This window comes from Salvelinus alpinus, chromosome 22 (genome assembly GCF_045679555.1).
Source record: "Salvelinus alpinus chromosome 22, SLU_Salpinus.1, whole genome shotgun sequence".
Lineage (NCBI taxonomy): Eukaryota > Metazoa > Chordata > Actinopteri > Salmoniformes > Salmonidae > Salvelinus > Salvelinus alpinus.
In genome coordinates this window covers 9,313,859-9,327,667 of record NC_092107.1, presented here as the reverse complement: position 1 = coordinate 9,327,667, position 13,809 = coordinate 9,313,859, and the positions used below count along the sequence as shown (strand labels likewise).

The 13,809-nt window shown below is 40.4% G+C and overlaps 1 protein-coding gene across 2 annotated transcripts; it reads right to left on the bottom strand.

Moving 5' to 3' along the window:
- Window positions 1-1,509: 1,509 nt before the first annotated feature.
- Window positions 1,510-11,575, bottom strand: LOC139548954 (succinate dehydrogenase [ubiquinone] cytochrome b small subunit B, mitochondrial-like). 2 transcript variants are annotated; one of them, XM_071358945.1, is made up of 4 exons: window positions 11,429-11,575; window positions 10,343-10,453; window positions 6,180-6,330; window positions 1,510-3,263 (listed from the first exon to the last, which is right to left on the bottom strand). In XM_071358945.1, exons 1-4 carry the CDS (start codon window positions 11,475-11,477, stop codon window positions 3,098-3,100), a joined length of 477 nt encoding a protein of 158 aa, XP_071215046.1. In that variant the 5' UTR covers window positions 11,478-11,575; the 3' UTR covers window positions 1,510-3,097. The 2 variants fall into 2 exon arrangements, with proteins under 2 accessions (XP_071215046.1, XP_071215045.1); XM_071358944.1 differs by having other exon boundaries at window positions 11,417-11,492.
- Between the last annotated feature and the right edge of the window lie 2,234 nt (window positions 11,576-13,809).

Genomic DNA, 13,809 nt, shown 5'->3' with positions numbered 1-13,809 from the left:
TCAGTAACGTAATCTGATTACATCGTTACTTTTAGATTACTTTCCCCTTAAGAGGCATTAGAATAAGACATAAATGTTACCAATGGAACAACATCTATTGCAGGATAAATCAATGTTAAAATTTACATAGCTGGCCATATATGGATGTTACATCATGGGTTGGTTATGTAGGCTTCTTCTAACCCATCCCTTTATTACATGTGATATAAATTATATTGAAGATTACATTTGATCATAAGTCCAAAATTGGATGTAGCAACTACATTGCTTGGACTGTAGCCTACAAAAGTCTATACCTGCTCTTTTTCCCCGCGATCCATCAAACACATTTGGTGTGTTATCATAGTGGTCTCTGACTTGTGGTCAGACTCGCTCAATTGGAACAAATTTACATTTGCACATTTTTTCAAGCCTGATTTGAATGTCATTGATAAGTGTCAAAGATTTATTTCGCAAACATCCTTTCCGAATTTAAAAGTAATCCTCCAGTTTTTCCAAAAGTATCTGTAATCTGATTACAATATTTTTGCTGGTATTTTTGTGGATTAGTTACCGTTTCTGTAATCCGTTACTCCCCAACCCTGTACAGAGATTAGGCTCCTGCATATCACAACCCCATACACCGGGGAAGATCATGTGACATTCATATGACAAAAGTACTTTTGTACGCATACTGCTGCAAGACATACAGCATTTCCCTTTGTTGAATGCATATCTTGTCTTGTTTTCTGGTTTCTAGATGATTGCCGGTTCAATATCCAATTCTATAGAAACAATGACATGCCCAGAGGAAGGGCTGTTACTCTCTCTGACTGTGTCCTCACCTTTTAAGCAAACTTGTGTGCTGTAAGAATTGGAACCAAAAAGGAGTTTCTGCCAAACCACTGGTAAGCATATACAGACATTTGCATTCATTTTGAAATGAACAGTGCTTACATCTACGTTACATGTACTGTATGGCCTTATTGTCCAGCTGAACTCCCCAGAAAGCAACAAACACACACTGAAACGTCTCTTTAGCCTTTGGGTTGAGTTCAGCAGTTCAAGAAAAAACATCTGTGTTCCCCTTATGAGACAAGACCATTTCACAGTTTCTCCCAATTGAACACGACCCAGGTGTGATTATTACTGTACCTTCATACCAGCTGTTTGCACAAACACACTTCACACTGACAAGACAAAAGGTAACCAAAAAACCCTTCCCTATTTTCCCCCGGGAGCAATCTTTGCCTGTGCTCTTCATGGAACAACTAACTGCAGATTTCAGTCAGGCCGGGTACGTGCTACTTGAGCTTTGAGGCTGGACCAGATGCAGAGCTCATGAAGTTAGTCCTCAGGGAGGTGCCCGAGTGTTTATGGATTTACAAAATCCTGGAATATGACAGTTTATGGTACTTTTGTTAAACCACTGAACTCATCAGCAGTGCATATAGCATAGAAAGTAATTTTTACAATGAGGGACCATTTGTGTTAATGCTTAAATACCAATTCAAGTATTAAAGAGCTTAGTCATTATCAACAGTTGAGTTTAATGATTACACTAATATCTGCAGTGCACACGTCATTCAAATGACAAATGTTAATAATCCATCAGAATACGGACAGACACATTCTACATGTGTGTAGTTTACCATCCACTCAATACATAAACAGAAATCTGTAATCTTGTCAAACACAATCCATAATATCCATTTTATTCTTTAGAGGTTTAAGGTGCATTCTTCCCAAAGCTAATTTGTGCGTTACAATCTGACCGAACGGATTGGTGATATGTATAAATCAACGAGACCTAATAAAGACAAAACAGTTGAATTTCCAAAGCCATTTAAGCTTTCAGACATGTGTAGTAGTAGGACAAAGACCTTCATGTTTCTTGGATGTTTAACTAGGACAACTCCTACTTGTTTCAGCCGACACTCCCAACAGTACAAAATAAAACGATGCCATTTTGACCAAGTGCATGCACTCATGACTTAACTTCATATTTGATGCCAGCTGTGCTTAGCAGCTGTTCATACATACAAATGATCTGATAAATGGAAAATGTAATTCCTGCCAACAGTGTATAGATGCCAGGCACAGCTGTGTAAGTAAATGATGCACATTACTATAAAACCAGGATATTGTCATTTGACTGACAACAAACAGGGTTGGTACAAGTGGAAGCGCAATGGTGTACAGATCAGTATGGCTACTTTTCTACATGCTCAACCTGGGATGTGCTCAGTGAGGTGAAATGTTTAGAACGTTGCAGTTAGCTCTATTCATGACATTTCTGCGGCGATGCCCAATTCTGCATGACAAATCATACGTTCTACAAAATGCATATCTGAACGTTTTATAACATCACACCCCTTCTGAACAGACCCTTAATGTCCAGAACAGTATGGCTACGTGGTTTAAATACTGCTAGTGGTCACACCCATTTGCTCTTGTCAATCAAATCAGACTAAATGTGTGGCACTAAGCTGACTGCAATGGTCTTGAAGGGCACTAGCTGGTATTTACAGATTGGTGACAGACACAAAACAGAATGCAATGTCTACATAATAAATTAATTTAGTACAGAAGAGATTAAGTAATTTGCCATAGTAGATCTGAAATTAAGGACATATGTAAATCACTGGATACTTCCTCATAAGCATTACACAAAGTGTTTGGAATATAGCAGTTTGATAACAGGAGTGAACTCAGTGAGAGGAAGCTAGAAATACATTGAATAAACCTGACAATTCCCTATTCTATCTACAAAACGCATTTCTATCGACGCGTTCTGTAAAATTGCACCCTCTAACAGGCCCCAGGTAGAAGTTAACCGCATAACATTTCACTAAACGACAGCATACATGTTACAGTATGCATGTTTGATTGGGGTCAGAAGGACAACTTATATTTAGTTTAGTCCACATCATAAATCAACAGGAGCAGATCATTAACAGGCCTGTTGAAGCACAACAAACCTCAACATGAATTACAACACTTGTGAAATTATATATTTATAGAAATGTACATAATCCCTTGAATGTTTAAAATCATACCAGAACAAGATGGCCGATGTCCCAGTGCCCACGCACCCCCATCCCAAACCTCAGTCCATTCATTTGCTCCATAATAGGGCCACCGCTTTGCAAATGCCTACATCGTTGTAGTTGAAGTAGCAGAGACCGGCAAAGGTGACAGTCGACAACAGGAAGAGGCCTGCGTTGGCCATCTTGATCTTCGGTTCTCCATGAACATAGTCCGTTAAGACTTGTCCAAGCCCCCTGGGGAGATAAGACAATACAAGAAATGTATGAGACTGCTTAGAACCATAATATTACTGAATAGCCAGTGATTTAGTGCTAAAAAAGGCTAAGTAACACTCCCTATTAAATTTTGGGTAAACAAGGGCAAAATTAAAGTGGCTAATCATTTAACCATTGTTCTCAAATGTTTTGGGGCACTGAACAAATTCCAGGTCTGAGCGCAAACTTGAAGGTTGTGAAAATTCTGTGCAACTTTCAGCATGTGTGTACTGTGAACACTGAGGCTGTACCCACTTTAAAGTTACAGTTAAGTGGCCAAGTAGGCTACTTGATCGTAATGTGGGCCTATCAGAGTGGCATACCATCAAAAACAATGTAGAAAATGCATCCCATAACATTTTAACATTGAAATATGTTCTACCCTTCAGCCTACAGTAGCAGCCAATGCGTAGTGTGCAATGTAGGCCTACATTCCATGAGACTTTTGGTTGGGAAAAAAACACGCAGGGCTTGACATGAACCTGTTTATCCACTTGTCCTTTAAAATGTTGTTTGATGCAAGAAACCACATTTCAATAAAATGCATTATTCCCATACCATTATTACAGAGAAGCAGACAAATTATGCTAGCCTCTCTCGCTTTGATCTCAAAACATGCGCCCCTACTCATAACCTCTCTTGCTGTAAACACAGTCCAGATATGGCAATGGGCTATTTGCATATAGGTCTACTGCAGCTCTAATTGTTTATGCAGCACCGGGCTGAGTAGCGCGTGTCAATAGTATAGAATCCTACTTTGATGCATTCTGCCTAAAACAATCTCTTGCATAGTTCATTTTGTTTCGGTGTGTTGCATTGAAAGTGGCTAATATTGCATTGATTTGATCACAATTGCCACAGTAAAAGAAACGTTGATAGCGTTAACAGGGAGAGAATTAGAACAGTGGTTGAGTTAAAATGCATGCTGAGATCTAGCGATTAGATTTAAAAAATAACAGGACTCAAAGCGTAAGCCTATGCAACTTTAACCAATTAGGTTTGTGCAGCAAGCTATACATTATCACTGCATATTGGCATTGCCAATGCATTGTTGTTCGGGACATTTATAAAAAAATATATATATAAAAAAAAAATGAGGTCGGCTATATGATCATACCAGATCTGTTGATGTATTGCTGAGTGCAGCTAATTTTCTTTTAATTTTACTCGGCTGATGGTGCCTGCATCTGCTGGTCAGTCTCAGCGGACTGAGGGTCCACCTCTAAACATCCCTCCGCTCTCCACTGACACTGACCAAAGGAACACAGCCTTCCAGCTGATGGCAAAAATCGAGTCGCACCGCATTATTTCTGCCTCATTGACAAATTCATGTTGTTACTTCTATGAAGAGAAAGTTAAATATTCCTTCATATAAAAAAAGACCTAAGCTGCTAATAGTAACACAAGCCTATAGATCTAATTTCCTACTGATTCATTACTGCTGCAGTGCTTGTTGTAACACTGAGTGGAAATAGGAAGAACACGCAAAGTGTTGTCTCGATGGAGCAGCACAGCTTAGAGGGAATTATTGGCGTTAACCCTCCTACGCCACTTGTCATAGCCATCCTGACAGGACACAGTCCTGACTTCATTGGCTTCCCCAGGGTAATGTTTGGGAGAGGGAATTGGACAAATGCATAATTTGGATGGCTGAAGACTCACCAGAGAACACACCAACAGCTCAAGGCACCATCATGTGATCTTAGTTAAGTTATTCTTTGTTTAGACTACAGGGTGGGGTGTCTTGTCCTGTTTATGTAGCCCATGTGAAATGGCTAGCTAGTTAGCAGTGCGACCTAGTAGCGTTCAATCAATGACGACGCTCTGAGACCTAGAAGTAGTCGTTTCCTTTGCTCTGCAAGGGCTGCGGCTTTTGTGGAGCGACAGGTAACGAGGCTTTGTGGGTGACTGTTGTTGATGTGTTCGGAGGGTCCCTGGTTCGAGCCCAGGTTGGGGTAAGGAGAGGGACAGAAGCAATACCATTACATTGAGAACAAACAGAACTGTAAGCATTAAGGGATAAGGAATGGTGAGATATGTAAATAAGATTGGCTTAGCAGTGGCCTTGGAGGACAGAGCTTCGTAGGCGTGCTCATAGTGTTCCTCAGTTAACTGGACAATGGTATTTGATGACTCTAGCTCAAATAGCGGCACTCACACAGCCTTAGCCAGTAAGGCAAAGTTAAATGGTACTGATCTCCTGGAACATATGTGGAGCGCGGTTTTAAAAATGGCTGCATACTTCACAAAAGTAGCACACATGGAAAAGCCATGGTGTATTACACATGACCAGCATTCTTAAGCGTCATCTTGATGTTCAAAAAAATATATATGAGCGTTTCAACTCCTCAGTGACAAGTTTGACAATTAGCTGGTTTTCATTAGAGGGACATGCCTTGAGGATATCCAAGTACCCAAAACTAAAACCTAAGGGGTATTAACACCACACATGACTAGGATTTGTGCTTTAAACCTGCCACTTTCATTTAGTCAGTGGTCTAGCAATGGCATAGTGCCCCAGGGCGACATTAAGCCCACCTCTTCAAAAATCAAAAAGCTCTCGTAAATGAAAGCTAAATAAATGCTAAGAACAAAACTGTTTTTGCATGAGCAGAAATGTAGTGGACATAGACTTGATTGGTTATCCCAACCACTTGCCTACTCTATTCACTATTGTCCTCCATAAAAGCTTCCGACTGTAGTCACAACAAGTACATTTCAAGCTGAAAAACTATGGTCTGAGCTTATTCGGGAACATGTGCAACAATTTTGTCCGGAAATTATAGTTTTATTGGAAATATGAAAGGAAAAACATTTAACCAGAATAAGAAAGAGAGACAGTTGGCCAGTGCCCTTTAAACCAATTAACATTTTTAGAGGGGAAACTTGTCTTACCAGTGGCCATGCAGGGTGAGAGCAGCAGCCAGTGAGTAGTCAATAGCAGGTCCGGGGAAGTAGTAGGCAGCAGGCCCCATGGCCAGCAGCAGTACGCTCACCACACGCTCTCCTGTCCAATGCAGGGAGGCAGCTTTGGACACAGAGCCGGCTGCAAAAGGGCAAATAACAAAACATTAAATCATACATCCACATGCAGAACTAACCTATTGTGGAGGGAGGGGGATAATCATTTAAACAAGGACTCAATAATGAGGGGCGGCAGGTAGCCTAGTGGTTAGAGCGTTGAGCTAGTAACCGAAAGGTTGCTGGATTGAATCCCCGAGCCGACAAGGTAAAAATCTGCCGTTCTGCCGCTGAACTAGGCCATGTTTTTAGCACATAGACAAACCTAATTGTTTCTGTTAGCCTACAGATGTTTTTGCATTTAACAATTGTCCCAGTCAGTTGAAGTTTATATCTTTGAGGTTATATTATACACACCAGCAGAGATTGCAGAGGGGAGGATGGCTCATAATAAATAGGCGGAACGGAGGAAATGGAATCAAACACCTGGAAACCATGTGATGCATTTGATACCATTCCACTGTTTCCGCTCCAGCCATTACCACGAGCCCGCCCACCTCAATTAAGGTGCCACCAACCACCTGTGGCGTAGCTGTTGCTTAAGTTCAAGTTTCACTAGATATCACAGTTCAAACATCATGCAATGTGTTGGCTAACCTAAATAATGGATGTTATTGTACTAAAACACCATATAGTCCTCCTCAAACAGAGTGCCGTGACCCACTAACCTTTTTCACCGGTCAGTGAACCTGTTGAAAATGTCACTGGCCTGCCACTTGGGGAACTAATTACGTACCAACTAGTGATGCACGATATATCGGTGAACAAATTGGAATCGTCCAATATTAGCTAAAAATGCCAACATCAACACGATGTCTAGTTTAGCTCCGATGTGCAAAACTGATGTGCATACCTATAACGTAGGTACATTACGTAATGACGCCATGTAAAAATTTTGCGCTATACAAATCAAACTTTGTATTCGGGCGCATGTGACAACAAGTGTAGACCTTACTGTGAAATGCTTACTTACAAGCCCTTAATCAACAGTGCAGTTCAAGAAGAGTTAAGAAAATATTGACCAAATAAACTAAAGTATATAGAGGGGGTACCGGAGTCAGTGTGCAGGGGTACATGTTAGTTGTGGTAATTTGTACTAGAGGTCGACCAATTAAACAGCATGGCCGATTAATTAGGGCCGATTTCAAGATTTCATAACAATCGGTAATTGGCCTTTTTGGATGCCGATTATGGCCGATTACATTGCAATCCACGAGGAAACTGCGTGGTAGGCTGACCACTTGTTACGAGTGCAGCGTCAAAAGGACCTTGTGGCTGCAAGGAGCCAATTTAAGTTGCTAGCTAGCATTGATTTTTTTTTTTTTTATAAGATAAGTTTAATCTTCACATAATCACTAGTTAACCTAGTAATATCATCAACCATGTGTAGTTAACTAGCTTGTCCTGCGTTGCATATAATCAATGCAGTGCCTGTTAATTTATCATTGAACCAGAACCTACTTCGCCAAACGGGTGATGATTTAACAAAAGCGCAATCTTTGCACAAATGTACCTAACCATAAACATCAATGCCTTTCTTAAAATCAATACAAAGTATATATTTTTTTAAACCTGCATATTTAGTTCAAAGAAATTCATGTTAGCAGGCAATATTAACTAGGGAATTTGTCACTTCTCTTGCGTTCAGTGCAAGCAGTCAGGGTATATGCAACAGTTTGGGCCCCCTGGCGAACTGTGAACTCATTTGCCAGAATTTTACACAATTATGACATAACATTGAAGGTTGTGTAATGTAACAACAATATTTAGACTTATGGATGCCACCCGTTCGATAAAATACGGAATGGTTCCGTATTTCACTGAAAGAATAAATGACCATTGGCTCATATGTGTTTTATTATAATTAAGTCTATGATTTGATAGAGCAGTCTGACTGAGCAGTGGTAGGCAGCAGCAGGCGCGTAAGTGACTATGCATAGATAAACAGAGAGTAGCAGCAGTGTACAAAACAAATGGGGGGGGGGGCCTCCTCCCTATCAGCTGTCTCATCGTTGTCGGTGATCAGGCCTACCACTGTTGTTGTCGGCAAACTTAATGGTGTTGGAGTCGTTTGGCAACGCAGTTGTGGTTAAACAGGGAGTACAGGAGGGGACTAAGTACACACCCCTGAGGGGCCCCAGTGTTGAGGATCAGTGTGGCAGATGTGTTGTTGCCTACCCTTACCACCTGGGGGAGGCCCGTCAGGAGGTCCAGGATCCAGTTGCAGTGTTAAGTCCCAGGGTCCTTAGCTTAGTGATGAGCTTCATGGGCAGTATGGTGTTGAACACTGAGCTGTAGTCAATGAACAGCATTCTCACATAGGTGTTCCTTTTATCCAGGTGGGAAAGGGCAGTGTGATTGAGGTTGGGGCGGTATGCAAGTTGGACTGGGCCTAGGGTATCCGGGTGGATGCTGTTGTGAGACAGCTACGGGGCAGTAATCATTTAGGCAGGTTACCTTCGCTTCCTTGGGCACAGGGACTATGGTGGTCTGCTTGAAACATGTAGGTATTACAGACTCGGTCAGGGAGAGGTTGAAAATGTCAGTGAAGACACTTGCCAGTTGGTCCGCACATGCTTTGAGTACACACCCTGGTAATCCATCTGGCCCCGTGGCCTTGTGAATGTTGACCTGTTTAAAGGTCTTGCTCACATAGGCTACCGAGAGCGTTATCACACAGTCATCCAGAACAGCCGGTGCTCCCGTGCATGCTTCCGTTGTCTCGCTGAAAGCTTTCCTAACCTAACCCACAATGTCTGCTGTGTGGACCGAGCAGTCATTTGAAAGAGTAAGAACATTTCAGCGAGACAACTCAAAGGCAAAATCCATTAACGCCAAGACAACGGTATTCATTGCCCATGACAATCAACCGTTCTCTGTTGTCGGGTGATGTTGGCTTTCGCTGACTGGTCGAGCACCGGTACACACTAACAAGTGCGCTATTTTTCAGATGTTGCCCTACCGGAGCTACACAGTAATAGCGTCACTGCTATTAGCGTCACGACTGACATTTGGACCAGCGATATCAGCCCCATGAGCATGCTGAGTCTGACAGCACAGTGGGTCGTCGTGGATTTCGTGCTGAGGAAAATACTGAGAACATGTTTGAAACTTGAACACACTAGCTAGCTCCATTCGAACAACTGACTTGAGAAATAAGCTCCTCAACTGCGTCTGCTGCAGACGCAGTCAGTATTCAGTATTTCAGTATTTTCCTCAGCACGAAAGTGAAACGTAAGTGAAAGAAATAGGTTTTGATTATGTTTTACTGGTAATGGGGACATACGTAATTGCCAACAAAAAAAACATTTTGGTCAGTGTAACCTTTATTTAACTAGGCAAGTCAGTTATGAACAAATTTGTATTTACAATGATGGTCTACCTGGCCAAACCCGGACGACGTTGGGCCATTTGTGTGCCGCCCTATGGGCAAATCAAGGCCAGATGTGATACAGCCTGGATTCGAACCAAGGACTATAGTGATGCCTCTTGCACTGAGATGCAGTGCCTTAGACCACTGCGTCCATGTGTTAACTATTTAACCGTACTAGAATGCTTAAAAGGCCGCTAAAATGTTAAATATCGGTATCGTTTTTTTGGGCAAGTAAAATATTGGATATCGGTCAAAAATGTTATATCGGTGCATCACTAGTACCAACCACACAAACAACATGCCAGTGGGGACATCACTAACCGGCTCCCTGACAAATAACTTAACCCCCCCTCTCGCAAATCCTTCTTACATGATACAATTCAGTGTACAAGAGAAAGCAAGAAAATACTTCAATCCCCGTAGGTGTAGGGCTGTAGGCTCTAATCATAATATAGGCCTACCACTCACTTTACATAACATGTAGCCTAACCTGGACATTGATTACTTTAAGGAGTCATAAAAATCCCCAAAACATACAATGGCCACAGTGTTCTGGTAAGACTGGTATTCATCTTAGGCAACACATATAGCCCATGTTTAATCTTTGAGTGCTACAGGCAAACTGTAGGCTATCAGCAAAACTCTTATCGTGGGAACAACAAACCACGGAGAGATGAGGATCCATGAATCCTAGCCGTCAACAGGTAGGACCGGTCTTGGTCCTTTTGCTGTGTGACCAAGTGTCGTGCGAGCAGAGAGCTGCGATAAAACTGAACTGTAGGGAGAAGACAAATCAGTGTCATGAACTATATGAAAATATTTCAACTAAATCACAATATTTACTGTTCAATTATAAGTAGGCTATAAAATAAGACAAAGCAACAAAAAACAATATGGCTTAGGCTATAATGTAATGTCAATCGTTCACACATGGCTCAGTTACAAAATGTGAATATTATTTCACATACTCATCCTCTGATTTATAAGGCCTTTCTTCCCTCAAACTGTAAGGAGTATCATGAATAAACCATTCCATGTGTTTTGTGGTTGTCGGCAATCAGGGGTAGCCTATCTGGTTTATGTTTTTTAGGGTAACTTGTTGGTGTGCATCTTGTGTCTTGGTAGTTGTTTAAAGTAATAGATCTACAACTAGCAGTCACATAAGGTAATGGCAACTATTCGAGGAACTGAAGCATAGGCAGCCAAAGACATAGGAGTAGGGATGAATTGGACTCATGCCACAGTATGTGGGATTGATAGGGGATAGAATAGCCTAAAATGTATATAGAATATTTTAAAAAAAATGATAGATTATGTTTTGTTGGCCTTAGTTGCTACCAAGCATGAGGCCTAAAACTGATGAAGTGTTTAGAATCGAGGTTGGTCATTTTAGCTGCTTCAGGCTAAGGTTACTATACGAGATCCGTAAACAGATCTGATTCAATGCAGAGTGAAGCTGGCTATTGAAGTCAGTGACAGCTCGCGCAGTAAGCCTGGCGGTTAAGAGCGTTGTGCAAGTAACCAAAAGATCACTGGTTCGAATCCCTAAGCCGACTAGGTGAAGTCACTATGAACTTGAAAAAGTCGTTGCTTTGCTCATCCATCAGCTAACATTAGTTGGCTAGCTACTAGCAAATTACGATATGTATGTACAACATTACTTTGGATAAAAACTGAAATTATCAAGAACAACGATATGAAACACACACAATTGTGGAATTAACACAAAGTTACATACAAAAACACCTACGTTTGACACCTCTGTGGCAGACCGAACTTATCCTGACGAGGGCCGCCATGACGATTACCCAACCAAGGTCACACACATCTTACCCGGATGTAGTTGCTGTTTTGTCACTGCTGGCCAAGAGTTTTTAAGCACTGGGTGATAGTCGACTGCGGATGCTTCTTCGTCTTCTTTGCATATACCACATAAACTGCATTTTAATCCAATCAATTATGCAATGTTTGTTTGATCTTGGTTTAATAGGCTTTTTCCAATAAATGTATAAGAAACATATACATTTTTAACAAACTTTATGGACAATGTTGATCTGCAAAAAGAGAAGACTGCACATTGCAATATGTTGACCACAAGGTCTGCATCTGGTCCCAGACATTGACAACTCCTGTAGAAAGTCTGCATTCAAGTAAGATGATAAACACTTATACTATCTGAGGATAATACTAAACATGACTCCGAAATACATTTTGAATTCTGGATTTAATAAATAAGAACTAGGCTAAATCCTGTTTACCAGACTACATCCCCGGGCAGTACTAATAATGAATTAAGGTTTTAAAACATTTGCAATGGTCAATCTTAAAGGGGCAATCCTTATTTGAAACAGCAACAAAGCTAAATCCCTGCCACTGTTTCGGTAAAAACCTTAGGGATGGGGCTAGACATTAACCACTCTCAAATTCATAGACAGAGCTATGGTTGCAAGGACTGACCATCCATGATATCAAAGGTATAGTTCAAATTATGTTTTGAGGCTCATATTTTGGGTTCTGATGGGGTACAACAGTTGAACTAAGCTCAATAGGCACTTATACATTATATTCTTTAACAAAAATCTATGGATATACCACCGTACATCATTAATTTATAAATCCAAAAATGGATATAGCAACTGCAGATTACCCCTTAAATCTGAATAGATAGCAGTGATTATATTAAAGGGATGGTTCACCCAAATTACACAATGACATATTGGTTTCCTTACCCTTTAAGCAGTCTATGGATAAAGTACGACAGCAATCAATGCTTTGGTTTTGTTTACCTGGCCACTGTTTCAATAAAAAATAAAAAAGCATTTGTGGCACAAATCCAGTTCAAGTCAATCGTACCTATTTTTGCATTTCCGTACTTCATATCAAAATCATCTACAAGTAACTTAATTGAGTTACACCAGAGGTTCCCAAACTTTTTATTGTCCCGCAACCCTTTAAACATTCAACCTCCAGCTGCGTACTCCCTCTAGCACCAAGGTCAGCGCACTCTCAAATGTTGTTTTTTGCCATCACTGTAAGCCTGCCACACACACACCATACACAATCCATTTTGAGATACTTTAGGTTGGTGCGCAAAAATACTGTGGTGTGAATACATAAGTAAAATTACTTTAAAGTACTACTTAAGTTGTTTTTTTGGCATATCTGTACTTTACTATTTATATTTTAGAAATTTTTACTTTTACTTCACTACAATCCTAAAGGAAATAATGTACTTTTTACTCCATACATTTTCCCTGACACCCAAAAAGTACTTAGCAAAACAGGAAAATGGTCCAATTCACGCACCTATCAAGAGAACATCTCTGGTCATCCCCGCTGCCTCCGATCTGGCGGACTAACTAAACACACATGCTTCATTTGTAAAATGAGGTCTGAGTGTTGAAGTGTGCACCTGGCTTTCCTTAAATAAATAGAAAAGAAAATAGTGCCATCTGGTTTGCTTAATATAAGGAATTTTATACTTAAGTATATTTAAAACCAAATACTTTTAGACTTTTACTCAAGTAGTATTTTACTGGGTAACTTTCACTTTTACTTGAGTCATTTTCTATTAAGGTATCTTTACTTTTACTCAAGTATGACAATTGGGTACTTTTTCCACCACTGTGAAAATGCTCATATACTATAGGTACCATTGACATGCATTGGATATGTGCCTCAAATGCCATACCATGTCCATATACTGCTTACAGGGTAAGGAAACCAATATGTAATTTGGGAGAACTATCCCCTTAACATAATCTATCCATTAGATTGTTTTAAAGATGCAATATGCAGAAACCACTCCACCATTTCCTCAAAAATGTGAATTGTTTGCCTCATTTCAGTTTATGTGACAAAACAAGCAACTATAGTGTAGAAGTATAGTATCATCTAAACCACTGTGAAATATATTGTATTTTCAGCCATTTGAAGCTGGTATACAAAACCAAAAGTAAAAGATGCCTAAACAAAACATTAGAAGGGGAAGCATAGAAATATCGCACAAAGAACAGATCTGCCGCTTCTTAGAATTGATTTCAACGAGAATGACAGATCTTTAACTCACAATTATATGTGAATTTGGTCAAGTCGCCCGAAAGGTTACATATCGTGGCTTTAAAAAAATGG